General features: G+C 40.1%; 1 protein-coding gene and 1 non-coding gene across 8 annotated transcripts in view; one reads left to right on the top strand and one right to left on the bottom strand.

The window, feature by feature from the left end:
* SLC4A5 (solute carrier family 4 member 5) overlaps nt 1-27,056 on the bottom strand; it is a 152,121-nt gene that overhangs the window by 96,867 nt on the left and 28,198 nt on the right. For 6 of the 7 annotated variants that reach the window (XM_064377832.1, XM_064377831.1, XM_064377834.1 and 3 more), the window contains exon 4: nt 7,720-7,800. In XM_064377832.1, the coding sequence (XP_064233902.1) occupies nt 7,720-7,798 (79 nt within the window). In that variant the 5' untranslated portion in view covers nt 7,799-7,800. Of the gene's footprint in view, nt 1-7,719; nt 7,801-22,517; nt 22,567-27,056 lie in introns of those variants that run through there. The other variant, XM_064377830.1, reaches the window with a different exon arrangement.
* On the top strand, nt 12,925-13,031 carry LOC135275650 (U6 spliceosomal RNA). The gene has a single exon (XR_010343255.1). It is a non-coding gene; the product is annotated as a U6 spliceosomal RNA (small nuclear RNA).

A 27,056-nucleotide genomic window follows, 5' to 3' on the forward strand; every position in this document is an offset into this window, starting at 1 on the left:
TTAACTAGATAGTTTACATTAAAGTTTACTCTTCTATTGTATAGATACATCTATGGGTTTTGACAAATACATAAGGACATGCATCTACAATTATATATCATATAGAATAGTCTCACTACCCTAAATATCCTGTGTTTCACATCTTCATCCACCCTTCCTCCCTCCAACCCCTTTTTACTTACTATCTCTACAATTTTGCCTTTTCCAAAATATCATAGAGTTGGAATTGACAGAAAAGGAGCATCGCCATCTTGTTGGACAAGCACTGCCATCCTAAAGTTCACCTTGATCAAAAACTGCCAAAATCCAAAAGGCATCAGCCTAATGGCTAAAGTCAGCATGACTATAAACCACAAATAACATCTCTGACCAGAAACACTCCAAACCTCTCCCTGACCAGAGACACATCATCCCTGAGATAACCTTCCCTCTGGCCAGAGAGATGTGAGCCCCAGGATAACCGCCCCTCCGACCAGAGACATTCCAACCCCACAATAAACTTCTCCCCAATACAGAAACATTCCAAGCTTGTGATAAGTTCTCTCACCCTAAAATAAATAGTCTTAGTCTGTAAGAGAGAGCACTCCTGACCAAAATTGGCCAGAAGCCCCTCTCAGGTTTATTTTCTAAAATAAACCTGTCTTTGACTGTTGAGCCACTTTTCGTGTTTCTTTTCTCTTTCTTTAACTCTTACAGGAATCATATATTATGAAGCCTATTCATATTGGCTCTTTCAATTAGCAATATACCTTTAAGCTTCCTCCATGTTTTTCACAGCTTGATAGCTCATTTCTTTTTTTATCTCTGAACAATATTCCACTGATGAATGTACTGTAGTTTGTTCATCCATCCACTCTCCTATTGAAGGACAATAGGTGGCCTCCAGTTTTGGTGATAATGAATACAGCAGCTATAAACATTCATATGCAGACTTCTATGTGAACATAATTTTCAACTCAATTGGGTAAATACCTAGGAATATGATTGTTGGTTCACAGAACAAGACTATGTTTAGCTTTGTAAGAAACTGCCAGACAGTCTTCCAAAGTGGTTATATCATTTGCATTCCCACCAACAATGGAAGAGTACTTCCTATTGAGGTTTGCATCCTCATCAGCATTTGGTATTGTCATTTTTTTAAAATAGCCATTCTAATGGTGTTAATGGATCTCATTGTTTTAATTTTCAATTCCTGAATGACATATGACATTTAGAATCTTTTTATATGCTTATTTGCCATCTGTATATCTTCTTTGATGAGTTGTTTACTCAGATCTTTTGTTTTTTTGTTTTTTTTTTTGAGACAGAGTCTCACTCTGTCTCTAGGATGAAGTGCAGTGGTGGGATCTTTGCTCACTGCAACCTTCACCTCCTGGGTTCAAGCGATTCTGCTGCCTCAGCCTCCTGAGAAGCTGGGACTACAGGCATGTGCCACCACATCCAGCTAATTTTTTTTCATATTTTTAGTAGAGATGGGGTTTCACCATGTTGGCCAGGATGGTCTCGATCTCCTGACGTCATGATCCACCTGCCTTTGCCTCCCAAAGTGCTGGGATTACAGGTGTGAGCCACCTTGTCCGGCCCTTTTGTTCATTTTTAAATTGGGTCATTTGTTTCCTTATTGTTGAGTTTTAAGAGTTCCTTTTGTATTTTGAGATACGAGTCTTTTATCAGATAATACCTTTTGCAAATATTTTCTCCTAGTCTGTGGGTTTTCTTTTCATTCTCTTAAATGTCTTTCACAGAGCAGAAGTTTTAATTTTAATAGAGTCCAGCTTACCATTTTTTTCTTCCATCAGTTGTGCTTTTAGGGTTGTATCTCATCACCAGACCTAAGGTTACCTACATTTTCTTCTATGTTATCTTTTAGAAGTTTTATAGTTTTGCATTATACATTTAAGTTTAAGATCCACTTTGAGTTGATTTTTGTGAAAGGTGTAAGGACTATGTCTGATTTTTCTTTTTTTGAAACAGAGTCTTACTTTGTCACTCAGACTGGAGTGCAGTGGCATGATCATGGCTCCCTTCAGCTTTGACCTCCTGGGCTCAAGCAATCCTCCCACCTCAGCCTCCAGAGTAGCTGAGATCATAGGCATGCACACCCAGCTATTTTTTTTTTTTTTTTAATCTTTAGTAGTCTCAAAATTTCTATGTGGCCCAGGCTGGTCTTGAACTCCTGTGCTCAAAGAATACTCCTACTTTGGCCTCCCAAAGTGCTGGGATTACAGGCATGAGCCATTGCACCTGGCCTGGATTCATCTGTGCCTGGATTCATTTTTTTTAAAACATATGAATGTCCAGTCATTCCATTACCATTTGCTGAAAATATTATCCTTCCTCCATTAAATTGCCTTTGTGTCTTTCTTTGTCAAAGATCAGTTGATTATATTTGTGTGGGTCCATTTATGGGCTAGTTATTCTGTTCCACTGATCAATTTGTCTGTTCTTTTGCCAATATCACACTTGATATTAGCAGCTTTATAGTAAGTCTTGAAGTTGGGTAGTGTCAGTTCTTCAACTTGGTACTTCTTCGGTGTTATGTTGGCTATTCTGGGTCTTTTGCCTTTCCATATAAACTTTAGAATCAATATGTCAGCATCCCCAAAAAAATATAACTTGCTGAGATTTTTATTGGGATTATATTGCATCTATAGATCAAGCTGGGGAGAACTAACAACTTAACAAGGTTGAATTTTCCTATGCATGAACATGAAATATCTTTTCATTTACTTAGATCTTTGATTTCTTTCATTACCTTTATAGTTTTTTTCATATAGATCTTGTATAGATTTTGTTAGATTTATGCCTAAAATTTTTGGTGCTAATGTATCATGTCTTAAATTTCGAATTCCAATGGCTAGTATATAGAAAAGTAACTGTTTCTGTATCTTGAGACTTTATATCCCAAAACCTTGTTATAGTTACTTATTAGTTACGGGAGTTGTTTGGTAAATTCTTTGGGATTTTCTGCATATACGGTTATATCATCTGTGAAGAAAGATAGTTTTATTTCTTCCTTTCCAAACTATATACATTTATTTCATTTTCTTGTCTTACTGCAGTAGCTCAAATTTCCAATATGATATTGAAAAGGGCTGATGAAAGGGGATCTCTTTGCTTTGTTCCTGATCTCAGTAGGAAGATTTTAAGTTTCTCATCATTAAGTATGATGTTAGCTATAGGTTTTTTGTAGATTTTTTAAAAATCAAGTTGAGGAAATTCTCCTCTATTCCTAGTTTACTACAAGTTTTTATTATGAATAGGTGTTAGATTTTGTCAAATGATTTATCTGCATCTATTGATATTATTGTGTGATTTTTCTTCTTTGGCCTGTTGATGTGATGAATTACCTTAATTGACTTTTGAATACTGAACCAGCCTTAAATACCTGGGATAAATCCTTTTGGGTCATGGTGTATAATTCTTTTTATACATTGTTGAATTTTATCTGCTAGCATTTTGCTGATGATTTTTACAAATATATTCATGAGAGATATTGGCCTGTAGTTTTTCTTTCTTGTCATGTTTTTATCTGGTTTTGTATTGGGATAATGCTGACCTCATAGAATTAGAAAGTATTCCTTCTGCTTCTATTTTCTGGAAGAGATTGTAGAAAATCGGTATCATTTCTTCCTCAAATGTTTGGTAGAATTCACTAGTGAAACCATCAAGGCCTGTTGCTCTTTATTTATTTACTTTTTTGGAAAGTTGTTAATTATTATCTATTTCTTCTTTAATAGTAATAGGCCCAAATTATTTATTTCTCTTGTGTGAGTTTTGGTAGTTTGTGTCTTTCAAGAAATTAGTCCATTTCACCTACATTACCAAATTTGTAGGCATAGAGTTGTTCATAATATTCCTTTATTATCCTTTTAATGTCCATGGAATCAATAGTGATCACCTTTCATTTCTGATATTAGTAATGTATGTCTTCTCCCTTCTTTTCTTGGTTAGCCTGGATAGAGATTAATCAATTTTATTAATCTTTTTAAGAGATAGCTTCAGTTTCATTGATTTTCTCTATTGTTTCCTGTTTCTAATTTCATTGATTTCTGCTCTATTTGGTATTATCCGTTTTTGATTATTGCCTTAGGACTATTTTGCAATTCCTTCTCTTCTTTCCTAAAATGGGAGTTTAGGTTCTTGCTTTTAGATCTTTTTTCTTTTCTAATATATGCATTTAATGTTATTCATTTTCCTCTAAGCACTGCTTTTGCTGCATCCCACAAATTTTGATAAGTTGAATTTTCATTTTTAGTGTAAAATATTTTTTTAAATTCTCTTAAGACTTCTTATTTAACTCATATATTATTTAGAAGTGTATTGTTTAATCTCTAAATATGTTGAGATTTTCCAGTAGTCTTTCTGTTATTGATTTTTAGTTTAATTCCAGTGTGACGTTACAGCCTACTCTGTAAGAATTCTGTTCCTTTAAATTTGTTCAGATGTGTTTTATGTCCCAGAATGTGGTCTGTCTTGGTGGATACTCCACATGAGCTTGAGAAGAATGGGTATTCTGCTGTTGCTGGACAAAGTATTTTACAAATGTCAATTAAATCCAGGTGATTAATATGCTGTTCATCTCAACTTTATCTTTACTGATTTTCTGCCTGTTGGATCTGCCAATTATAGGTAGATGGGTGTTGAACACTACAACCATAATTGCTGATTTGTCTATTCTTCTTACAGTTTTGTCTTTTTTTTTCCCTCATGTATTTTGATGCTTGCTGTTAGGTGCATACATGTTAAGGACTGTTATATTTTCCTTAAGAACTGACCCTTTTGTCATGATGCAATGCTCTCCCTTATCCCTGTTAAAGAGATGTTCTTTGCTCTAAATTCTTCTTTGTCTGAAATTAACATAGCTATTCTTGCTTCCTTTTGATTAGTGTTATCATGGTATATCTTTTTCCCTCCCTTTACTTCTAATCCATCTGTGTCTATATGTATGAGTGTGTGTGTATATATGTGTGTATACATATATGTATATGTATACACACAAACATATATACATATAAAAATACATACATATATATATTTCTCTTCGAGACGGAGTCTTGCTCTGTCACCCAGGCTGGAGTACAGTGGCACCATCTTGTCTCACTGCAGCCTCCACCTGCTGGGTTCAAGTAATTTCCTGCCTCAGCCTCCCGAGTAGCTGGAATTACAGGTGTGTGCCACCATGCCTGGCTAATTTTTGTATTTTTAGTAGAGATGGGGTTTCACCAGGTTGGCCACGCTGGTTTCAAACTCCTGACCTCAAGCAGTCTGCCCACCCTAACCTCCCGAAGTACTAGGATTACAGGTGTGAGCCACCACGCCTGGCCTGTGTCTTTACATTTAATGTAGGTTTCTTGTCACATAGTTGGGTCCTGCTTTTTGATCCTCTCCAACATCCTCTGTCTTTTAATTGATATGTTTAGACCATTTATATTTAAAGTAATTATTGGCCAGGTGCAGTGGCTCACACCTGTAATCCCAGCACTTTGGGAGTCTGAGGTGGGTGGATCACTTGAGGTCAGAAGTTTGAGATCAGTCTGGCCAGCCTGGTGAAACCCCATCTCTACTAAAAATACAAAAAATTAGCTGGTTGTGGTGGCATGCACCTGAAGTCCCAGCTACTCGGGAGACTGAGGCACGAGAATTGCTTGAACCAGGAGGTAGAGGTTGCAGTGAGCTGATATCACACCACTGTACTCCAGCCTGAGTGACGGAGCAAGACTTTGTCTCTAAATTAATTAATTAATAAAGTGATTATTTATATAATTGGATTAATATCTACCATGTTTACAACTATTTTGTATTTGTTGCATTTGTCCTTTTTTAAAATCTTCCGTTTTTGGTCTTTTTTTTTTTCTTTTTTTTTTTTTTTAAGAAACAGGGTCTTGCTATGTTGCCCAGGCTGGCCTCAAACTCCTGGCCTCAAGCAATCCTCTTGCCTCTGTCTCCTGAGTAGCTGGGACTATAGGCACATGCCACTATGCCCAGCTCCTCCTCTGGTTTTAATTGAGCAGTTTATATAATTCTGTTTTCTCTCATCTCTGAGCATATCAATTATACCTCTTAAAAAATTCTAGTGGTTGCTCTAGACTTTGCAATATACAGTTAGAAGTAATCTAAGTCTACTTTCAAATAACACTGTACTGTTTCTCAGCTGAACTGTGGAGAAACACATCTAAGCCTTTTAGAGAGATGTTGAATGTACTCTAGTGAATAGACTCCGTATGAGTCTACTCTGGTTGGTACATTCCTAGGTAGTAGGGGTCAGTTTCCTTGGATGTCAGTGTTCAAATATGTCTAAATTCCCAGCTCACTCCACTGCATGCTCTTCTGGATCCCATTCTCTCTTGGATGTAACAGGGATGAAGAAAGTGACATTGAGATTCTTAAGAAGTGTGGCCTCGCTTCCTAGGGGATGGGTGTCAGAATAACTAATTTCCCTTCTTCCTCCTCTCACCTCCCCACATCATGGTGGAACTTCCCTTCCCTACACTGCATTGTTTAAGCAAGCTGGAATTTGAGATAAGCAGTAGACACCAGCATTCAGAGGTAAGTAGTTCCACTCTAAGGGTTTATCATATTTGATCTTCCAACAAGTTCCTATTCTCCACCCTTGAAGCCAGGAATGGAAATGAAAAGAAGCAGGTATAACAGAAAGGACCCTACCCAAGAGGCAGCTGCCCTATGTGCTCCCTGGCTTGTCTTTACTGGATCAGTGGCCATCCTGCCACTCTGGGACTCAATGAACTCATCTGTAATGCGGGAATGAAAATCTTTTATCTACCAAACTGGCTTTTAAAAAGATAGAATGGGATCATGTACGAGAATATGACTATGCAAATTGTAAGGGGCTATACACAGGAAGATTATCCTTATTAAAGAAATCAGAGGAGACGGCTGTCAAAAAAATATTTTGCTTTCTGCTCTGAATCTAAATTGTCCCATCTTTTCTTGACTTCTATCATAATCAAAAGAGTATGGTGATTTAGCTGGTGAACTGTGGAGAGTGGCTTGCCCTCCCCCAAGTCTACATTCTCCTTCATGGCTCTGCAGGAACTCTCCTCTTACTGTAAGCATCTTGCAGTTTGGCTCAGGACATGTGCCAAGCTCTCCTAGCAACTCTTTAGGGCATTCTTCTTGCTTGACAGCTCCAGAGTGGCTCTACACATTCCACAGCTTACCAAGCCTCTAGGTGGGCATCGAGGTTGGTATTTTCCTTCAAGTGGGGCTGGAGTAATGATGGCAGTAGCCACCCATCTGATTGTCTTTTTATAAGCCCCATGGCTTCTTCTCTGTAGTGTGTATGAGGCTTTAGGCCTCTAAAGTCTGCAATTCTGGAGCAACAGAAATACCTGCCATCCCAACATCATCTTGCACTGGTTTTAATCAAGCTGCCAGTTTGGGAATCAATTAATATAAAATGTTGATATTTGGCATTTATTATGGTTTGTAGATCTTGCAAAATCAGGTGAGTTAAATTTTGTGTTGAGGAAGCTATGCTCTAATCCACATAGGCAAAGTGGCAGTTTCCTGTCTCCAGCCTGACCATGCAGTCACCTGAGGATACCATGAAGGCTGGTCCTACCAGCTTTAAGGAGACACTGTGTATGAGTCAGGAAAAGGAATCTGCTCCCTAGACTCTCCAGCTGAAAGAGGTGGACACCCAGAGAATTCTCAGTCCCTTCTGAGATTTGCATCAAGTCCTCAAAGTGACCTCACCTTTCTGATCCGGAAATCTCCTCCTGTGTTTAGTGGGATCCAGCTTTCCTACCCCAGCCTTCTCCTCCTTCACCTTCATGACTATAAAGTAAAAGGAACACAGCCTCAAAATGTATACGTTAAAAAGGGTAGGATTTCAAGGAGAAATGGTCAAATCCACAATCATAATGGGAGACTTTAATACAGATAAAAAACTAAGACAAAAGGACATATAGCCAGGTGTGGTGGCTCATGCCTATAATCCCAGCACTTTGGGAAGCCGAGGCAGGCGGATCACCTGAGGTCAGGAGTTCGAGACCAGCCTGGCCAACATGGTGAAACTCCATCTCTACTAAAAATACAAAACTTAGCCAGGTGTGGTGGCATGCGCCTATAATTCCAGCTGCTAGGGAGGCTGAGGCAGGAGAATTTCTTGAACTCGGGAGGTGGAGGTTGCAATGAGTCGAGATTGCACCATTGCACTCCAGCCTGGGGAACAGAGCAGGGCTCTGTCTCGGGAAAAAAAAAAAAAAGGACATATAAACAAATTGAAGAATAATTTCCAACAAATAGAGAACACACTTCCTTTTCAAGTACAAATGACACATTTACAAAGAAAGAACATATACTAGGTCACAGAAAAGCCTCAGAAAACTAAATTCATTATGTTTCTATAGTGTATGTACATATAAGCCATTTCCATTGTGGTTTCCTGTTAAACCCATCATTCAAAATTATTTTATATAAACATGCTTATATATACAATAATTTCTAATCATGAGTTTAATAGGAAACCACAATGGAAATTATTAAATATTTAGAACTCAACATTTACAACTACAACATATTGAAACTTGTGGGATGCAGCATACTTAGAAGGAATAAGGAAAGAAGGAAGGAATGCAGGAAAAAGGGAAGAAAGAAAAAAGACAACCATTCAACTAAAGAAGCTAGAAAAAGAACAAGACAGAAAAAGAAACTAGAAGAATGTAAATATAAAAGATAAAAGCAGAAAAAAATGAAATAGAAAATCATCAAGTGGACCAGGTGCAGTGGCTCACTTCTGTAATACCAGCACTTTGGGAGGCCAAGATGGGTGGATTGCCTGAGTTCAGAAGTTGAGATCAGCCTGGGCAACATGGTGAAACCCCAGCTCTACTAAAAGACAAAAAATTAGCCAGGCGTGGTGGCACATGCCTGTAGTCCCAGCTACTTGGGAGGCTGAGGCATGAAAATTGCTTGAACCTGGGAGGCAGAGATTGCAGTGAGCCAAGATATTGCCATTGCACTCCAGCCTGGGTGACAGAGCGACAAAAGAAAAGAAAAGAAAGAAGGAAGGAAGGAAGGAAGGAAAGAAAGAAAGAAAAAAAGAAAGAAGGAAGGAAGGAAGGAAAAAGAAAGAAAGAAGAAAAGAAAGAAGAAAGGAAAGAAAGAAAGAAAGAATTTGAAATCATAAGATGGTTAACAAATTCAAAAGATAATTATTTTAAAAGATTATTAAGATAGGCAGTTGAGCCAGATGTGGTGGCTCACACCTGTAATTCCACTGGTTTGGGAGGCCAAGGCAGGAGGATTGCTTGAGGCCAGGAGTTCACAACCAGCCTGGGCCACATAGTAAGACTTCATCTCTACTATATATATGTAGTAGAAAAAATATATACATATATATGCATGCCAGGTGTGATGGTGTGCTATAGTCCTAGCTATTTGGGAGGCTGATGCAGGAGGACTGTATAAGCCCAGAAGTTTGAGGCTGCAGTCAGCTATGACTGTGTCACTGCACTACAGCCTAGGTGACAGAGTGAAACTCTGTCTCAATAAAAAAGAAAAAAAAAAGGCAATCTATGTAGGGCTAATCAGAAGAAAAGAGAATATTTATAAGTAAACAACACTAGGAATAAAAAAGGGACATAACTGAAAATGTAGTGGAGAATTAAAAAATTGTAATATAATTCCATTAAAAAATTCATGTCAATTAATTCTAAAACTTAAATAACAATAGTTGACATTACTATGTGCCAGACACTATTTTAAGTGCTTTACATGTATGATTTAATTGAATCTTCTCAACAACCCTATGAGATAAATAACATTATTATTCCCGTTTTACAAATGAGTAAACTCAGACACAGAGAGCTTAAATGACTACCCACATGGAAAAACAAATCCAGACAATCTGTTTCTGGAACCAGAGCTCTTAGCCACAAGGCTAATAAATGGATACTTCACTACAAAAATAATAGAAGTATCAAAATTGGCTTTAAAAGAATTAGAAAACCTAAATTAATCAATACGATTAAAATGATTGTGGGAAGGCACCACAATCAGTCATGTATTGATAATTATTGAAGCTTGGTTATGGTATAAAAGAATTGTAAACTAAAAATAAAATCCTAAGCCTCCCCACCAACTGAAAGGACTCCCTCTTGGCCAAGGGGGCCCCAGAAATACATTAAAAAATGAAATCCTGGCCAAGACCGGGTAGGAGTTCAGACACACCTTGTTATATCCTCTCCCTTTTGCAGTGTAGATACAACTGACCAGGATTTATGTTAAAATAGAGAATAAGACTGACAGAACAGACTCTTGATGGCAATAAAGTACCAAACTATAAACAAGACCTCAGGCCAGGCCAGGCAAGAGTTAAGTCCTGCACCCCCACACTTGAAGAATAAACTGTGTTCTAACTGCCACAGGTTTTTCTTTTCCTCTAGCAGCTAAACAAGCACTGGCTGCATTTGTGTCTTACAAATACCTTCTAACATATAATGTCTAACTGTAATACATTTAAATAGTATGGCTCCACCCCAAGGTGAACATGGATGTGTGAAATACAAATGTATGTTCAATACACATGCATCAGGACCACGTTCATGAATATTCATAGATCCTCCTGTAACCTATTGAATATGTATGTTTGGCCAACCTCAACTTAGATTCCTGCTTTACCCCTCCTCCTTTGAAGTGCCTGTCTTTGATCTAACCCAGAGGCTATGGTTCCCAGCCTGGAACATGGCCATCTTGCAGACTATAACCCTTACAAAAAATAAAGTTTTCTCTCCAAATGCATAGATTATGTGATTTTTAAGTTAATAGGGCCATCATAATTTATTTTACTTTTGTTGTGTTTGAAAATTTTTCTATAATGAAAAGAAAAATAAACACAAGGAATAGATGGTTTTAAAAAATGTTTTTTCTGAACCTTCGAGGATTAGACAGCCTCTATATATACAAAACATTTCTCAAAGATAGAAACATCAGAGGCAATAGGGACATCTGAAGACCATGATGCAGAGTGGGCTGAACACAGGGAAGTTGGTGGAAAATCTTCATAAGGAGTTCTGAGGCTAAATCCTCACATCTCTCATCCAGGCTCTAGTCTCCCATAAGACCCCTTCTACCTAGAATACGGAGGGGCCCTGTAGGAGACTAGAGCCTAGGACAGAAGATCCCTGGATAGCTGAGGGCAAAAAGGAGTAATTTCACGGGGGAAACAAAAAGGAGTTAAGTAAAGGCAGTTAGCCCCTCAGCCCTTTGCCTATTGGACTCCTAGAACACTAATGAAGCTTAGGCCTTCCAGGCAGGTCATTAGAGGACTTAGAGATTCCAACATTTTGGAGACCTCTGACAAAATGGCAAGGGCTGCATCCAATTGCCCACTGTAAGTCTATCATTCAACAAGTTCATCCTGGCCACATGACAGCTGTTTAGCAGCTCTACTTCAAAATAAGAACAGCCAGCCAAGAATCACCAGAATGACAGATACCAAAACAAACAGGAAAAGAAAAAGTCCAAGGAAACAGGAGCAATGTAGGCAGCCAAAGAAACCATTAAAAACTATGTAGTAGCAAATGCCACAAAAGCAAAAATAGACAAACAGAACTTAATTAAACTAAAAAGCTTCTACACAGTAAATGAAACAATGAACAAAGTAAACAGACAATCTACAAAATGAAAAAAAAATGTGCACACTGTGCATGTGACAAAGAGGAACTCAAACAACTCAAAAAGAAAAAACAAGTAACCCCATTCAAAAGTGGGCAGGACGTGAACAGATATCTGGCAGAAGAAGACATATAAATGGCCAATAAACATATAAAAAATGCTCAATATCACTAATCATCAGAGAATGCAAATTAAAACCACAATGAGATGACATCTTATACCAGTCAGAATGGCTATTATTAAAAAGTCTAGGCCTGGCATGTGGCTCATACCTATAATCCCAACACTTTGGGAGGCTGAGGTGAGCAGATAACCTGAGGTCAGGAGTTCAAGATCAGCCTGGCTAACATGGTGAAACCCCATCTCTATTAAAAATATAAAAATTAGCCAGGCGTGGTGGTGGGCGCCTGTAATCCCAGCTACTCAGGAGACTGAGGCATGAGAATCGCTTGAACCTGGGAGGTGGAGGATGCAGACCGAGATCATGCCACTGCACTCCAGTCTGGGTGACAGAGTGAGACTCTGTCTCAGAAAAAAAAAAAAAAAAAAAAAAAGTCTAAAAATAACAGGCCAGGCTGCAGAGAAAACATGCACTGTTGGTTGGAATGTAAATTAGTATAACCTTTATGGAAAAGAGTATGGAGGATTCTCAAACAACTAAAAATAAAACTACCATTTGATTCAGCAATCCCACTACTGGTATATGCACAAAGGAAAAGAAACCATTATATTAAAAAAGATACCAGCACTTGTATGTTTACTGCAGCACTATTCACAATAGCAAAGATATGGAATCAACCCAAGCATAATCAATGGAGGATTGGATAAAGAAAATGTAATATATATATATTTATTTTTATTTATTGTTAAATATAAATATATATATTTATTCTATTTATAATGGAATGCTACTTAGCCATAGAAAATGAAATCATATCTTTTGCAGAAACACGAATAAAACTGGAGGCCATTATCCTCAGTGAAATAACTCAGAAGCAGAAAGACAAATTCTGCATGTTCTCACTTATAAGTGAGAGCTAATGGGTACACATGGAATGTAGAGTGGAGTAACAGAGACTGGAGACTCCAAAAGGTAGGAGGGTAGGAGCGGGGTGAGGGTTGAAAAGTGATCTACTGGGTACACTGTTCACTATTTGGGTGATGAGTACACTAAACTCAGATTTCACCACAATGAAATATATGCATGTAAGAAACCTGCACTTGTACTTCCTAAATATATATATTTTAAAATTGTAAGTTCTTTTCAAAACTATGCAGCTGGTGCTTGCTTCAGTAGCACATATACTAAAATTGGAATAATACAGAGAAGATTAGCATGACCCTTATGCAAAGATGACAAGACAAAGACAAAAACATAGATAGTTAATATCTTCAAGGAGACTGTCATAGGTTTGTTTAATATAGTTGCTTCCTTGGCATCCACTTTTTGGCCTGACATAAGTTATTTGAAACCCAATTAGTTGTACTCCTTTGGCCTTGTCAAAACTTCCCCTCTCCACGTGATTATTTGCAATATAGTGCATTTTCTCTCTCTCTCTCTTTCCCCATTCACTGATTGAACATCCTACTGCCTCCTGAATTCCCACCAACCCCATCAGCAACCCCTAACCACTCTGAGATCTGTAAGTAATAAATTTCTTCAGTTTTATGTATTTTGGTTTCATTGTGTCTCACCTGACTGACACACCTAAACCTTACTCTCCTCCTGGTTAGAGCTCTCCTAGAAAGTGGCTATCTTGGTTTCTGGCTACTTTTCAGAAACAGTTCTCAAGACCAAATTAGAGGACTTCATAACAGAGACAAGAAAAGACATTGTATTCATGACAACAAGAAAAGCAGAATGCTATAAACCTATGAACCTATAAGCTTTTAAAGAATAAGAAAGAACTTTTGGAAATTAAAAATATCTTAGAAGAAAATTTTTGATAAAAGACTTGGAACAAAAATTTGAAGGACTATATGAGATAATAGAATACAAATAAAAAGAGATTAAACAAACAGTATGACAAAACAAGAAAACCAAGAGGATCAATCCAGGAAGCACCAATATGAAAGTAATAGCAGTTCCCAAAAGAGAGATTAAACAAAATAGTGGAGAGAAAATTATCAATGAAATAACATGAGAATATTTTCCAGAACTGAAGGATTTGAGTTTTCTGATTGCAAGAACTTGCTCATGGCTCAGAAAAATTAATTTTTAAAAAATCCACTCCAAATCACAACATCGTAAAGCGTTAGGACATCATGGATAAAGAGATCTTAAAAACTTTCAGAAAAAAATAAGTCACCTACCAAGAATCAGAAACAAGAATTGACATCAGATTTCTCAATCGCTACAGTGGAAGCTATAAGACAATGAAATCATGCTTCCAAAAGTGAGACAAAATTATTTCCCACCTAGAATTCCAGTCCCAATCAAGCTACAATCAAGTGGGAGTGTAGAATAGGGGCATTTTCAGACATAAACTATCCGAAAATTTACCTTTGATGCACCTTTTTTTCAGGAAGTGATTGAAGGAGGAACTTTAGCAAGATAAAGAACTTGCACTAAGAAAGAAATTAACTCTGGGAAATGGGATTCACCACAAACGATGGGAAAGGCAAATCACCAGAGAAGAACCCTGCAGCAGTCTAGAGAGTAACAGGCACATCTTAGAGCTCTGGACAGGATGTCTTCAGGAAAAAACCTGGATCTGAAAAATGATCTTGTTGTGTTTGACTGTTGCAAAAGGATATAAAAAGTTTGTCAAGGAAAGGAAAAAGTAATCATGGTATACTATACTCAACTGTGAGCAATATTTACACAGTCATAATAAATCGAGTGTTAATTTTCCTGAAAATAGCAATAGAAACAGGGTTGATATTCCACCGAACATGTATTGGTATGGCTGTTTATGGTTGGTGTCCATTGTTAGTGGTCAGGTATTCATTTTGGTTGGTCAGCGTCAGTGCCATGCTGGTTGTTAAATATTTTGAGTATCACCACTGGATGTAACTATTTGGGGAATATAAGACACCTGTCGAGGATGCTGCTAGCTACTTCTCTGATGTCCATCCCCCTTTCTGTTCTGACTTTCTGATTTCTGCTCCAGCCACAGTAACACTATGGCCAACTAAAAAGAATCACTTCCCTCAGATGCTCTTCAGCTCTCTCTGGCTAAAGAGCTACAGGAGAAAGAACCTGAGGAGGGAGTCCCTTCCTAGAAAAACCATCTTCAGAAATCCCCTTCACTTTTCCTTGTTCTTCCTTCCTGGATAGAGTTGCCAGGTTTAGCAAATATAAACACAGTTTTCCCAGTTAAATATGAATTTCAGATAACAAATAACTTTGAGTATATGTTCTGTACAATATTTGGCATATACTTCTACTAAAAATTATTTGTTGACAAAGGTGACCCAGATGTGGTTACTGAAAACCACACCTGGGTCATATGACAAAGGATTCTGGGAAAGCAATTTTTACTGGGCAAATAATATTGAGTCTGTCAGTAAGGGAAGAAGGCAGAATGGGCATAGGGTGGTCATCTGGCATTTCTGCTACACTGCCCAACATCCATTCCCTCTTGTTCTTGCCTGATCATAAAACTCCATTTTGTTCAGGTAGAGACACAGGGCCCTTGATTGCCAGTAGTCACCTTCCCTAGGCTCAAGCATGAACTGGGATCTATATAAACCATTCATGGTCTGGTTGCCCTTGGCCAGTCACTGATTCTAGAAGTAGTCATGTGACCCTATCTAGCCAATAAGATTTAGGTGGAAGTCCACTGGGTAAGACTTCCAGGAAAGCTTTTATTTTCCTCACTGAAAGTGACACGGTTGGGGCCAGGTGCAGTGGCTCATGCCTGTAATCCCAGCACTTTGGGAGGCTGAGGCAGGCGAATCATGAGGTCAGGAGTTCGAGACCAGCCTGGTCAACAAGGTGAAACCCCATCTCTACTAAAAATTAGCTGGGCATAGTGGTGGGTGCCTGTAATCCCAGTTACTCGGAGGCTGAGGTTTGAATCCGGGAGGCAGAGGTGGCAGTGAGCTGAGATCCTGCCACTGCACTCCACCATCCTGGACTACAGAGTGAGACTCTGGGAAAAGAGGAGAGGAGGGGAGGGGAGGGGAGGGGAGGGGAGGGGAGGGGAGGGGACACAGTTGGAATGCACAGTTTGTCCTTTACCATCCCACCTTGAGACTTTGAGATAAAGCAGCCATCTTGAAACAATCAGGTGACAGGTATGAAGATCAAAGTCACAAGCTAAGGACAAGGCAGGAGGATAAGACAAATCTGGGTTCCTGAGAATATCACTGAGCTCTGGACTGCTTATCCCTGGATTTATTGTTATTTGAAAAACAACTCTATATTTAAACTGCTAGCCAAGTTTTACATTACTTTTAGCTGAGAAAACTTCCTAACTGACACACAATGGATGACAATGGACAGTTCAAATGAATGAACTAGATTTTTATGTATTAACATGTATAAATCTCAAAAACATAATGAGTAAAAAAAAGGAAGTTGCAAAACAAAATATTATTTATATAAAACTTTAAAACAAACAAAACACCACCAATATAGATTATAGCTACAATTATAAGTAATAAAAACATAAAATTATGCAGAGGAATGATACACACCAACTTCAGGTTACTTCTGGGGAGGGATAAAGGTGATGATGGTTGATGATCTTTGGTATTTTGGATAGATGACAGATATAAATATAGATACGAAATAAATATGATAAAATGTTAATGTCTGTTAATTCTGGACGGTAATATATGAATATCTGTCACATTGTACACATTTGAGGTATTTTATTATCAAATTTTTTTAAGGTTTTTTTTTGAGATGGAGTCTCACTCTGGTTCCCAGACTGGAGGGCAATGGCATGATCCCGTCTCACTGCAAGCTCCACCTCTCAGGTTCAAGTGATTTTCCTGCCTCAGCCTCCAGAGTAGCTGGGACTACAGGCGCATGCTACCACACCCAGCTGATTTTTTTGTATTTTTAGAAGAGATGGAGTTTCACTGTGTTAGCCAGGATGGTCTTGATTTCCTGACCTCATAATCGGCCTGCCTCAGCCTCCCAAAGTGCTGGGATTACAGGCATGAGCCACCATGACTGGCCCCAACTGTGTGTTATTTTTAAAAATAACTAAGAAGTCTCCCCAACATTATGAGATAACAGTCTCAGGCAAAATGGGTCAACTGAGTACTCTGCACAAAAAATGACTGGGAAAGAAACTCTTCACACTTTGCTAGATCATTAGGAAATGTTAGAACAGTGACTATGAAGAAAAGAAAGATCCTGAAAACTTCTAGAGTGAAACAGTAAGAAACAGGTCACCTGTCAATGAATAGAAATCATACTAGCAGAAGACTCCTCCTCAGCAAGTTGAATAAGAGAAGATAATGGGCAGGATGCAGTGGCTCACGCCTGTAATCTCAGCACTTTGGGAGGCCGAGGTGGGTGGATCACTTGAGGTCAGGAGTTCGAGATCAGCCTGGCCAACATGATGAAACCCCGTCTCTATTAAAAACACAAAAATTAGCCAGATGTGGTGGTATGCGCCTGTAATCCCAGCTACTCGACAGACTGACACACAAGAATAGTTTGAACCTGGGAGATGGAGGTTGCAGTGAGCCAAGATTGCACCACTGCACTCCACGTGGGTGACAGAGTGAGACTCTGTCTCAAAAAAAAAAGAGAGAGAGAGAGAAGATAATGATAGAGCAAAGCCACCCAAATTCCAAGGGAGGATGATTTCCAACCTAACATTCTCTACCCAGCCAAACTACCAGTCCAGAGTAAGGGTAGAAGACATTTTCAGACATATAAAAAATCATTTTACTTCTCTTTCATAATTTCCTAGGAAGTTCTTTAAAAAAGTTATCCATTATTAATCAAGAAGGGAAAAACAATGAGATGCAGGAGAGAGTGTATGAAATCAGAATAATGAAGGTCAGTCCCCAGATGACAGCTGTGTCCTCAAAAATCAATCAGTCCTCAAAAGAGCTAGAAAATGAGGCTTTGGAAGAAGCCACCCAGGGAAAAAAAAAATGAAATGCAAAAGATTTGATACACCCTGGGAGATTTTGGAACAACTCAAGAAAGTAACAGACAGAAAATGCAAAGAAAAAAGATAACAATTAGAAACACCAGGAAAAAATTAAAACTCTGCAAGAAATAAAATGTGATCAAGGCATGTAATCATGAGTATAAACACTGATTTTCAAATGAACTAAAAACAGTGATGATATTCTACACTGGGAGGATAAAAAAGACATGTCTGTAGTTGTAAAATAGCTAAATATTCACTTGTAAGTGGCTAATGTATAATTTTGATAAATAGCAGGAATAATTACTACTATCATTATTATTAGAAGAGTATAGGTAGCCAACAGAAAAAGCTAAAATAGTTCCTAGTGGTTGTCTTTGGGAAGTGGAACTGTGGCGTAAGGGGGAAGCTGGGATGGAGTTCCATTGCTGATTATGGAAAGCTCTTACATGTGTTAATTGATTTTTAAATTATGGCTTTTTTATTCTAAACATTTTAAAGCAAATAATTTGATATAACATGTGTTTCTACTTTATGTGATAATTGTATCCTTGAAAATCAATAGTTAAATCTATTTGTTCAAAGTGAATCATGTTTAAAATACTTAGCAGAATGACAGAACAAAGAATCCTATACGGCAGTGGTTCTCAAACTTGAGCATGCATCAGAATAGAATACCTAGAAGGTTACTTTTTGTTTGTTTTCTTGGAGTCAGGATTTCACTTTGTCACCCAGGCTGGAGTTCAATGGTGTAATCATAGCTTACTGTAGCCTCCAACCTCTGAGCTCAAGCAATCCTTCCATCTCAGTCTCCAAAGTAGCTGGGATTACACATGTGAGCAGCTCCAGAAAGCTTGTTAAAATAGATTGCCGGGTCTCAACCCCAGAGTGCGTGATTCAATAGATCTGGGTTGGGGTCTAGAAATTTACATTTCTGCCAAGTTCTCAGTTGCAGCTGATGCTGCTTATTTAGAACCACATTTAAAACCTCTATTTTAAGAAAGTAACTCCCAATTTATATTTTTTTATTAAATTGGGTCAGTTGGTGATTTTTAAAAAGTTGTTATCTTCCCGGCCGGGCGAGGTGGCTCACGCCTGTAATCCCAGCACTTTGGGAGGCCAATGAGATCAGGAGTTTGAGACCGGCCTGGCCAATAGAGTGAAACCCCATCTCTACTAAAAATACAAAAATTAGCTGGCCATGGTGGCAGGCGTCTGTAGTCCCAGCTGCTTGGGAGGCTGAGTCAGGAGAATCGCTTGAACCCAGGAGGCAAAGGTTGTAGTGAGCCAAGATCACGCCACTGCACTCCAGTCTGGGCGGTATAGCAAGATTCCATCTCAAAAAAAAAGCTGATGTCTTCCTACTCCAGTATGGTGTGACGAGTACAGAGAAGCTGAGTAACAGATTTCTTTTCACATAGAGAACCACCTTCAAATGTCTTAGGGGGTGACTCCATGTCTCCCCAAGCCTCTACAGGAAAAGCCATCTGGCCCAGCCTGGCCAAACACACCCCAAAAAGCAATGAAACTCCATTCCAGCCACAGAGATTGGTTCAGGAATGATCCCATGTCCCTGGCTGGGCTAATCAGAATTCTTCCCAGGACATTTCTGCTTGATTCATCCAAAAACTCTGCTCACTCTGGCATTGTTAAGCTGATAAGCTTGGGAGTTACTATTTTGCCTGTCACATGGAGGGAAGCATTCAAGAAAAGTAGAGAAACAGAGTCCAGATAACACTGTGACTTCCTGAGTCAGTTAATTTTGAACTGCCCTTCTCAGTTGTGTTGAGCTGTTAAATTCACTTTATTTTTTCTCATGTTTGAGTTGGGTTTCTCATGTTTGCAACCACGAGTGCCTGACTAATGAAAATGAAATAGAGCTTTCCAACATGTTTTAAAAATGTGTTATTTCCTATTTGAAGTACTATGTATTCTTGGATTGGAAAACAAAGTAAAGTTTGTTGGAAAAATAAACCAGGCATGAAATGCCGGGTTGTCACTACATATGCAAACATAGATGAGAACTCTACGAACTACAGAAGTGTGGAGCTATAATGTAGCTATAATATTCAGGTAGCTATATCCCTTCCAGTCTGGACTAGCCTGAGACTATTCCTGCCTCATCTCCTCTGTGCTAGATCCCACCTTCTCACAACTTGAGAGAAGCTCCCTCCCAAGAATATGCAGAAGTAGGAGAAGAACCCAAACTCCCCGACATGATCTTCAAAGGAGTCCATCCATCTCAAGCTGAGTGTTGGCCCTGGGGAAATGTTTGGATTACCAACTGCTCTGATTGACAACTGTACTGCCTACCATAACAGTCCCAACCTAATTCATGAAACAGAATTTCTACCTCCAGCATTTCATATAATGTATATTAGTTGAATGTCAGGTATTTTGCTTTCATCATCTTATTTAATCCCCACTATAATTCAGAGAGGTATATAATTTTCACCCCCATTTTACAAAAGATGAGGAAATGAAGACTAAGAGTTAAGTGATTTGTCCTGGATCACAGAACCAGCCATGGTGGAGCCAGGATTGAAATTGGATTATTTTTGATTACCAAACCTAAGGAAAGAAGGAAAGAAAAGAAGAAAGGAGGAAGGGAGGAAGGAAGGAAGGGAGGAAGGGAGGAAGGGAGGAAGGGAGGAAGGGAGGGAGGAAGGGAGGAAGGGAGGGAGGAAGGAAGGAAGGAAGGAAGGGAAGGAGGGAGGGAAAGGAGGGAGGAAGGGAGGAAGGGATGAAGGGAGGAAGGGAGGGAAGGAAGAAAGGGGGAAGGGGAGGAAAAAGGGAGGGAAGGGAAGGGCGGGGAAGGGAAAGAGGAAGGGAAAGGAGAGGAAAAAGGAAAGAAGGAAAGGGAAGGGAAAGGAAAGGAGGAGGAAGGGAGGAGGAAGGAGGAGGAAGGGAGAAGGAAGGAGGGAGAGAGACAAAAGAGAAGTAAAGATGTGAGAAATAGAGAAGCCTGGTATGGGTTACTGACAGTCTTCCACTTCTGGGTTCCAGGCCTTTCTTTAGGCCTGGCTGAACTCTTGCCCACGAGACTTCCCTGGTATTATAAGAAATTCCTCCTTGATAAAAACAAATTTGATGTTTTAAAAAATAAAAATTTCTTTAAAAAAACCTCTTTCTCTTCAACTAGCTTCAGCTGATTTGAATTACTTGCATCCAAAGACCACTAACCAGTACAATCCACTACATTATCTTGCCAAAGGAATTGTGCTAGTAACACATCAGCCTCTGGCATGAAGCAAATGAAAGAACTTGTAACACCAGTTCCTCCCCTGCCCAACTAGCTCACCGTTATTCTCTAATCTATCTTTAGATTATGGATCACCTTGGTGTTGAGTATGGCTTTACAGTAAGGGAACATACCAACTTCTCTCTGTCCTGAGTTAAGTCACTTTTCATTTCATTGCCCCTACCACTAGTCTGGAATCACATCTGGGATCCCTGAGAATTCAAAACCCTACTGACAAAATCAACACCTGGGCCAGGCGTGGTGGCTCATCATACCTGTATTTCCAGAACTTTGGGAGGCTGAGGCAGGCAGATCACAAGGTCAGAAGTTTGAGAGACCAGCCTGGCCAACATGATGAAACCCCATCTCTACTAAAATTACAAAAATTAGCCAGGTGTGGTGATGCACACCTGTAATCCTAGCTACTGAGGAGGTTGAGGCAGAAGAATTGCTTGAACCCGGGAGGCAGAGGTTGCAGTGAGCCAAGATCATGCCACTCCACTCCAGCCTGGGCAACAGAGCAAGACTCTGTCTCTAAATAAATAAATAAACACCCTAAGCTGTAAGACCAAAAAGCAGAGTGCTACCCTAGCAAACAGATACACAAAGCTCCCTACCCAAGGAGGCTACATGTCCAAAGCAGCAAGGAGGTGGTGACACAGCTAGCCTTAAAGATGTATGGCATGTTTTAGCCATCAGAACCCTGGTGATGGAGTCATCCAGTGTTTAGGCGCCCACCCACTCCCTATCCACAAGGGCACATCAGCTCAATCCAACAAATCCTTATTGAGTATCCACTTTGTTCCAGATATTTGCACTAGATACTGGGAACAGAACAAAATAGTTTACTGAGAAAGAAGGGTAAAACATGGTAATGAATCCTTAAGATTAGACATCCATGTCTCTGGAAAAAAAAGTAACTAGTAAAAAGGTTGTGCCACATTCGCTAGTCAGTTTTTGGAGAGCTTTTCTTTCCACCTCATCTTTTAAGCCACTTGACCTTGATATCTAAGAACTCTAGACCAGCCAACATGGTGTCTGATGCACCCCTCTGATAGCCCAAAGTATTTCAGAAAAGGACTTCCCCAAGGGCTTATCTGGGATTATTTTGTGAACTGAATCGACAAGAATGACACGGGGTCATGCTGTGCTTTAGAAAGCTAAGCTAGAAGCCCGGGAAAGGCCATCCTCTCAACCCGTAGCTTGTCCATTGCCTTGGGGCCCTGCAGACTGAAACACCTATGCATGCCCCAGGAGAGAAAGGACAAAACAAATATCCCTAAGAAAACTAGCAGTAGTAAAACCAAGTACCATATCTAAAACCCAAAAACAAAAATGTGTAATGAAAGGAGACTAGCCATTATTCTGTTTCTATCCTGAGATGTTACATTAGCAGATGTAATTAATTTTCCCATGGTTTTCTGGGAAAGAGGTTAAGTCACAGGGTTTTTGCTACTTCATAAATATTTCAGCCAGTCTAACACATTTGATAAAGACAACAGAAATTTACGTGCCTAGAAGAGAAAGATTCAGTTCTATTAGATGAGAACAAGATAGAACTAACTCACCAGTGTCAGACAGAACAAGTCTCCTGTAACTTCTGTTAATTTGGACTGAGGTTTTGCACCCAAAAACCTCAAGGCACCAGGGTGACAAAAACAGTATAATTTTTAAAGGAAAATCAAATATTCTATACTCATCTGGAAGATTTGCCCAGCTTTCCTGGTATTCTCCTCTTCAGTGTGTGTGAAGCTCACTCTTAAAATACTCTGTGTTCATGCTATGAAGCACATTTCCCTTATCTGCATAGTTCTGTCTACTTTCTCTGAAGCGTCCAGCTGCAAACTTACCTTCGTGTTCTTAGCTCTGGGAACCAGGATCCAAATCCCAGGGAGGCCAGAACCACTTGCTCTGTTCCTGTTGGGTGGCAAGAAGGGCTCTCTGTGGTTTCCAGGCTGAACAGTATTTGGGGCATTGGAGATTGACTTCTGAGGCTCAGTGGCGGCCAGCCATGTGACCAAGGTGGGGGGAGGGACGCTCCTGCAGGGTCAGGGATGGATGCCTGGTTGACTGACAGATCAGGGTATAGCAGGGTCTGAATAGAGCTGGCCATGAACATAGGCAGACACCTTTGCTCTAACTTTCTTCTTGATTTTAACTTGGTGATCGTTTTATGGCAGTGGTATATTCCAGCCTTGATTCTGAAATGCTATTTTATTTCTCTGCATAATTTTTATCCCAGATTCTTTTTGAATTCTGTCTCAGAGAGATGATAGAACTGGAAGAGAACTTGGAGAATCCAGGCCTATCTCAAGGTTGCCCATTTTATACAATGAAAAATTGGGGCCCAGAGAGGGGCAGTGGCATTTCCAGGAATCTGCAGAGACCTGGACCTGTTGTTATGTACTAGGGTGACCCCAGTTGGCTCAAAATTACAGCTCACTTGAATGTCTCCAACTGTTAAATTGTTAGAGCTTTGAGGACTGCTGAGATGTCAGTAAAGGATCTTATACATCGAAAGTACCTAAATGTTCAGCTGTCAGATTAGGGCATGACTTAGAAATAGTGGCAGTCTGTACTTGTGGTCAATGAGTTTATATAAACATGTGTGCTTATTTTTAGGTATCTCTGACTCAATCTTTGTAAAATGCTCCAAGGTGATATTTTTGGAGGGATCAGGTTACACCAAAAGCTAGAGACATTTTTTTTTCATCTCAAAGACCTTGAAGACCTCTCTAGACTAAAGCCATGAAGGTAGTCTCCTAGTCCACACCTGCCACACCACCCAACAGGATGGTTGCTGGCTGTCTGTTGACAAAAGAAGAGGTGGTGGGAATGATGGAGAAAATGATAGAGGCAGAGATATGGCTGTAGAAGTAGCAATAAAATGGTGGCGGTGTAGATGAAGGTGTAGATGAGGTATAAATGGAGATATGGAGTATAGATGGAGGTGTGAGGTGCAGATAGAGGTGATGAGATGTAGATAAAGATGGTAAGTTGTAGATGGAGATGAGGATATGTAGACATAGATGGTGAGGTGTAGATGGAGGTGCTGAGGTATAGATGTGGCGTAAGATGTAGATAGAGAAGGTGAGGTGTAGTTGGAGGTAATGTGAGGTGTAGATGGAGGAGTGAGGTGTAGATAGAGATGATGAGATGTAGAGAGAGATAGTGAGGTATATATGATGGTATGAGGTGTAGATGGAGGTGCTGAGGCATAGATGGTGACGTAAGGTGTAAATGGAGATGATGAGGTATATATGGAAGTGATCAGATGTAGATGAGTGTGAGGTGTAGATGGACAGGTGAAATGTAGATGGACAGGTGAAATGTAGATGGAGGTGGTGAGGTGTAGATGGAAGTGATGAGATACAGATGGAAGTGGTAAGTTGTAGACAGAGCTGTGAGGTGGAGATGGAGATAGTGAGGAAGCATATGGTGGTGTGAAGTACTAATGAAGGTGTGAGGTATAGATGGAGATATGAGGTACACATGAAGGTGGTGAGGTATAAATGGTGGTGAGATGTAGATGGTTATGGTGAGGTCTAGATGGAGATGGTGATGTCTAGATGAAGGTTGTCAGTCTAGCTGCAGGTGTGTGGTGTAGGTGTAGGTGGTGAGGTATAGGTGAGGGTGGTGAGGTGTAGATGGTGATGGTGATGTCTATATGGAGCTGGTGAGGTCTAGATGGAGGTGTGTGATGTAGGTGTAGGTGGTGAGGTATAGGTGAGGGTGGTGAGGTGTAGATGGTGGTAGTGAGGTGTAGATGGTAATGGTGATGTCTATATGGAGATGGTGAGGTCTAGCTGAAGGTGTGTGGTGTAGGTGTAGGTGGTGAGGTATAGGTGACGGGGGTAAGGTGTAGATGGAGATGGTGAGGTCTAGATGAAGGTGTGTGGTGTGGGTGTAGGTGGTGAGGTACAGGTGAGGGTGGTGAGGTGTAGATGGTGACGGTGATGTCTATATGGAGATGGTGAGGTCTAACTGCAGGTGTGTGGTGTAGGTGTAGGTGGTGAGGTATAGGTGAGGGTGGTGAGGTGTAGATGGTGGTGGTGAGGTGTAGATGGAGGTGTGTGATGTAGGTGTAGGTGGTGAGGTATAGGTGAGGGTGGTGAGGTGTAGATGGTGGTAGTGAGGTGTAGATGGTAATGGTGATGTCTATATGGAGATGGTGAGGTCTAGCTGAAGGTGTGTGGTATAGGTGTAGGTGGTGAGGTATAGGTGAGGGGGGTAAGGTGTAGATGGTGATGGTGAGGTCTAGATGGAGATGGTGAGGTCTAGATGAAGGTGTGTGGTGTGGGTGTAGGTGGTGAGGTACAGGTGAGGGTGGTGAGGTATAGATGGTGATGGTGATGTCTATATGGAGATGGTGAGGTCTAACTGCAGATGGGTGGTGTAGGCGTAGGTGGTGAGATATACGTGAGGGTGGTGAGGTATAGATGGTGATGGTGATGTCTACATGGAGATGGTGAGGTGTAGGTAGTGAGATATAGGTGAGGGTGGTGAGGTGTAGATGGTGATGTCTAGATGAAGGTGGTGAGGTCTAGATGGAGGTGTGTGACATAGGTGTAGATGATAAGGTATAGGTGAGAGTGTTGAGATCTAGATGGTGGTGGTGATGTCTAGATGGAGATAATGAGGTCTAGATTGAGGTGTATGGTGTAGGTGGTGAGGTATAGGTGAGGGTGATGAGATGTAGATGGTAGTGGTGAGGTGTGGATGAGGGTGTGATGTGTAGATAGAGGTGTCAAGGTGTAGATGGAGGATGTGAAGGCAGTGATAGTGATGAAAGAAGGAGTTAGAAATCCTTGTGCATGATGGAATCGAAGATTATTGTTGCTATTACGCTGATAAACCTAGAAGAGCCTGCCCTCCTTTGATTATACATGTGAAATGGTAAAACTTCATGATTAGCAGTCTGGAGAATCTTATTCTTTTAGAGCCATGGTACCTTTGGGAAATCACTTCACCTCTCTGGGCCTTGGTGTTCTTGAAGCAGTTTGCTCTATTAAATGGTATCTGTTAGGGGGAAACCTACCTCTCTCCTGCCAAGCACTTTTACCTCATTTTATAAAATGGGAACTTCTGTCCTTGCTGAAGCCTTGAGAAAAAAACTCTCCACTTACTGCTCTACCTCCTAACTCACTATCTAGCAGAGGATGAGTGGTTCATGTGCTTGAAGAATTGGAGCATATAAAATGGGCATATGTCATGACTTAGGTTCTTCTGGGTTTCTTCCTTCTGGGAACAGCCTCCCCACAGAAGGCCTGTGCTTCCCTCCTCTCCTCTTCTTTTCATGGTAAACTTCCTAGGCAGGTTCTTGCCTTGTGGGATAGGGGATCTTCCAGTTCTGGGTGGATAAGTTTCATTCTGAGGGAAAGGATTAGGAAGCCCAATTGTACATTCAAAACTACATTTTCCAATCAGTTTTAGCTGTTGTAAATTTATTTTAAGTTCTAGCTGCTGGACTTCTGTATCTTATTTCTCATTTGATTCCAAGTACAGAGGGATTGTGAACAAGTATCATTCTCAAAGTCCTGCACTGAAGAATGAATAAAAGAGCCCACATAGACTGGGTAGGACTCAAGGATCTCCTAAGTTTCTTTCAAGCTCTACTGCCCTATGATTCTATGCATCTAAGTGGACTTATCGCTGAAGCAAAAATAAACACCATATTTATAGTGCTGGGTCAGATGTTGGGACCCTTAGTGGATAATTTCCCAAGCTCTGACTCCCTTCTTTCCTGCTTTTCAACTGCGATCTTCAAGCATCTTCCTCTTCTCCCCATATACCAGCTCCTCATGGCTTCATTTGCTTTCCCTTCTGGTCTGGACGTCATAATGAATCCTTTCCTCTCTTCTCTCATTGATATCCATAACCTCTTATTCCTGCCCTGCCAATCTCTTGGGCAAAATCAGACCATTTGTCAATTTCTTCCTCCTGCACTAAGTTCTGTTTCATCTCTGGAGAAAACCTGTCTTTATTAGGAGAGAACAAAGCCAATACACAGAATGGCAGAGGGGTGTCTGTGTGTGTGTGTGTGTGTGCACACATGTGCGGGCATGTATGTGCATAAAAGAGAGAGAAATCAGGAGGGAGAGAAAGAC

The sequence above is a fragment of the Aotus nancymaae genome, unplaced genomic scaffold (genome assembly GCF_030222135.1).
Source record: "Aotus nancymaae isolate 86718 unplaced genomic scaffold, 86718_ANA_hifiasm-v0.15.2.pri h1tg000017l, whole genome shotgun sequence".
In the NCBI taxonomy this organism is placed as follows: Eukaryota; Metazoa; Chordata; class Mammalia; order Primates; family Aotidae; genus Aotus; species Aotus nancymaae.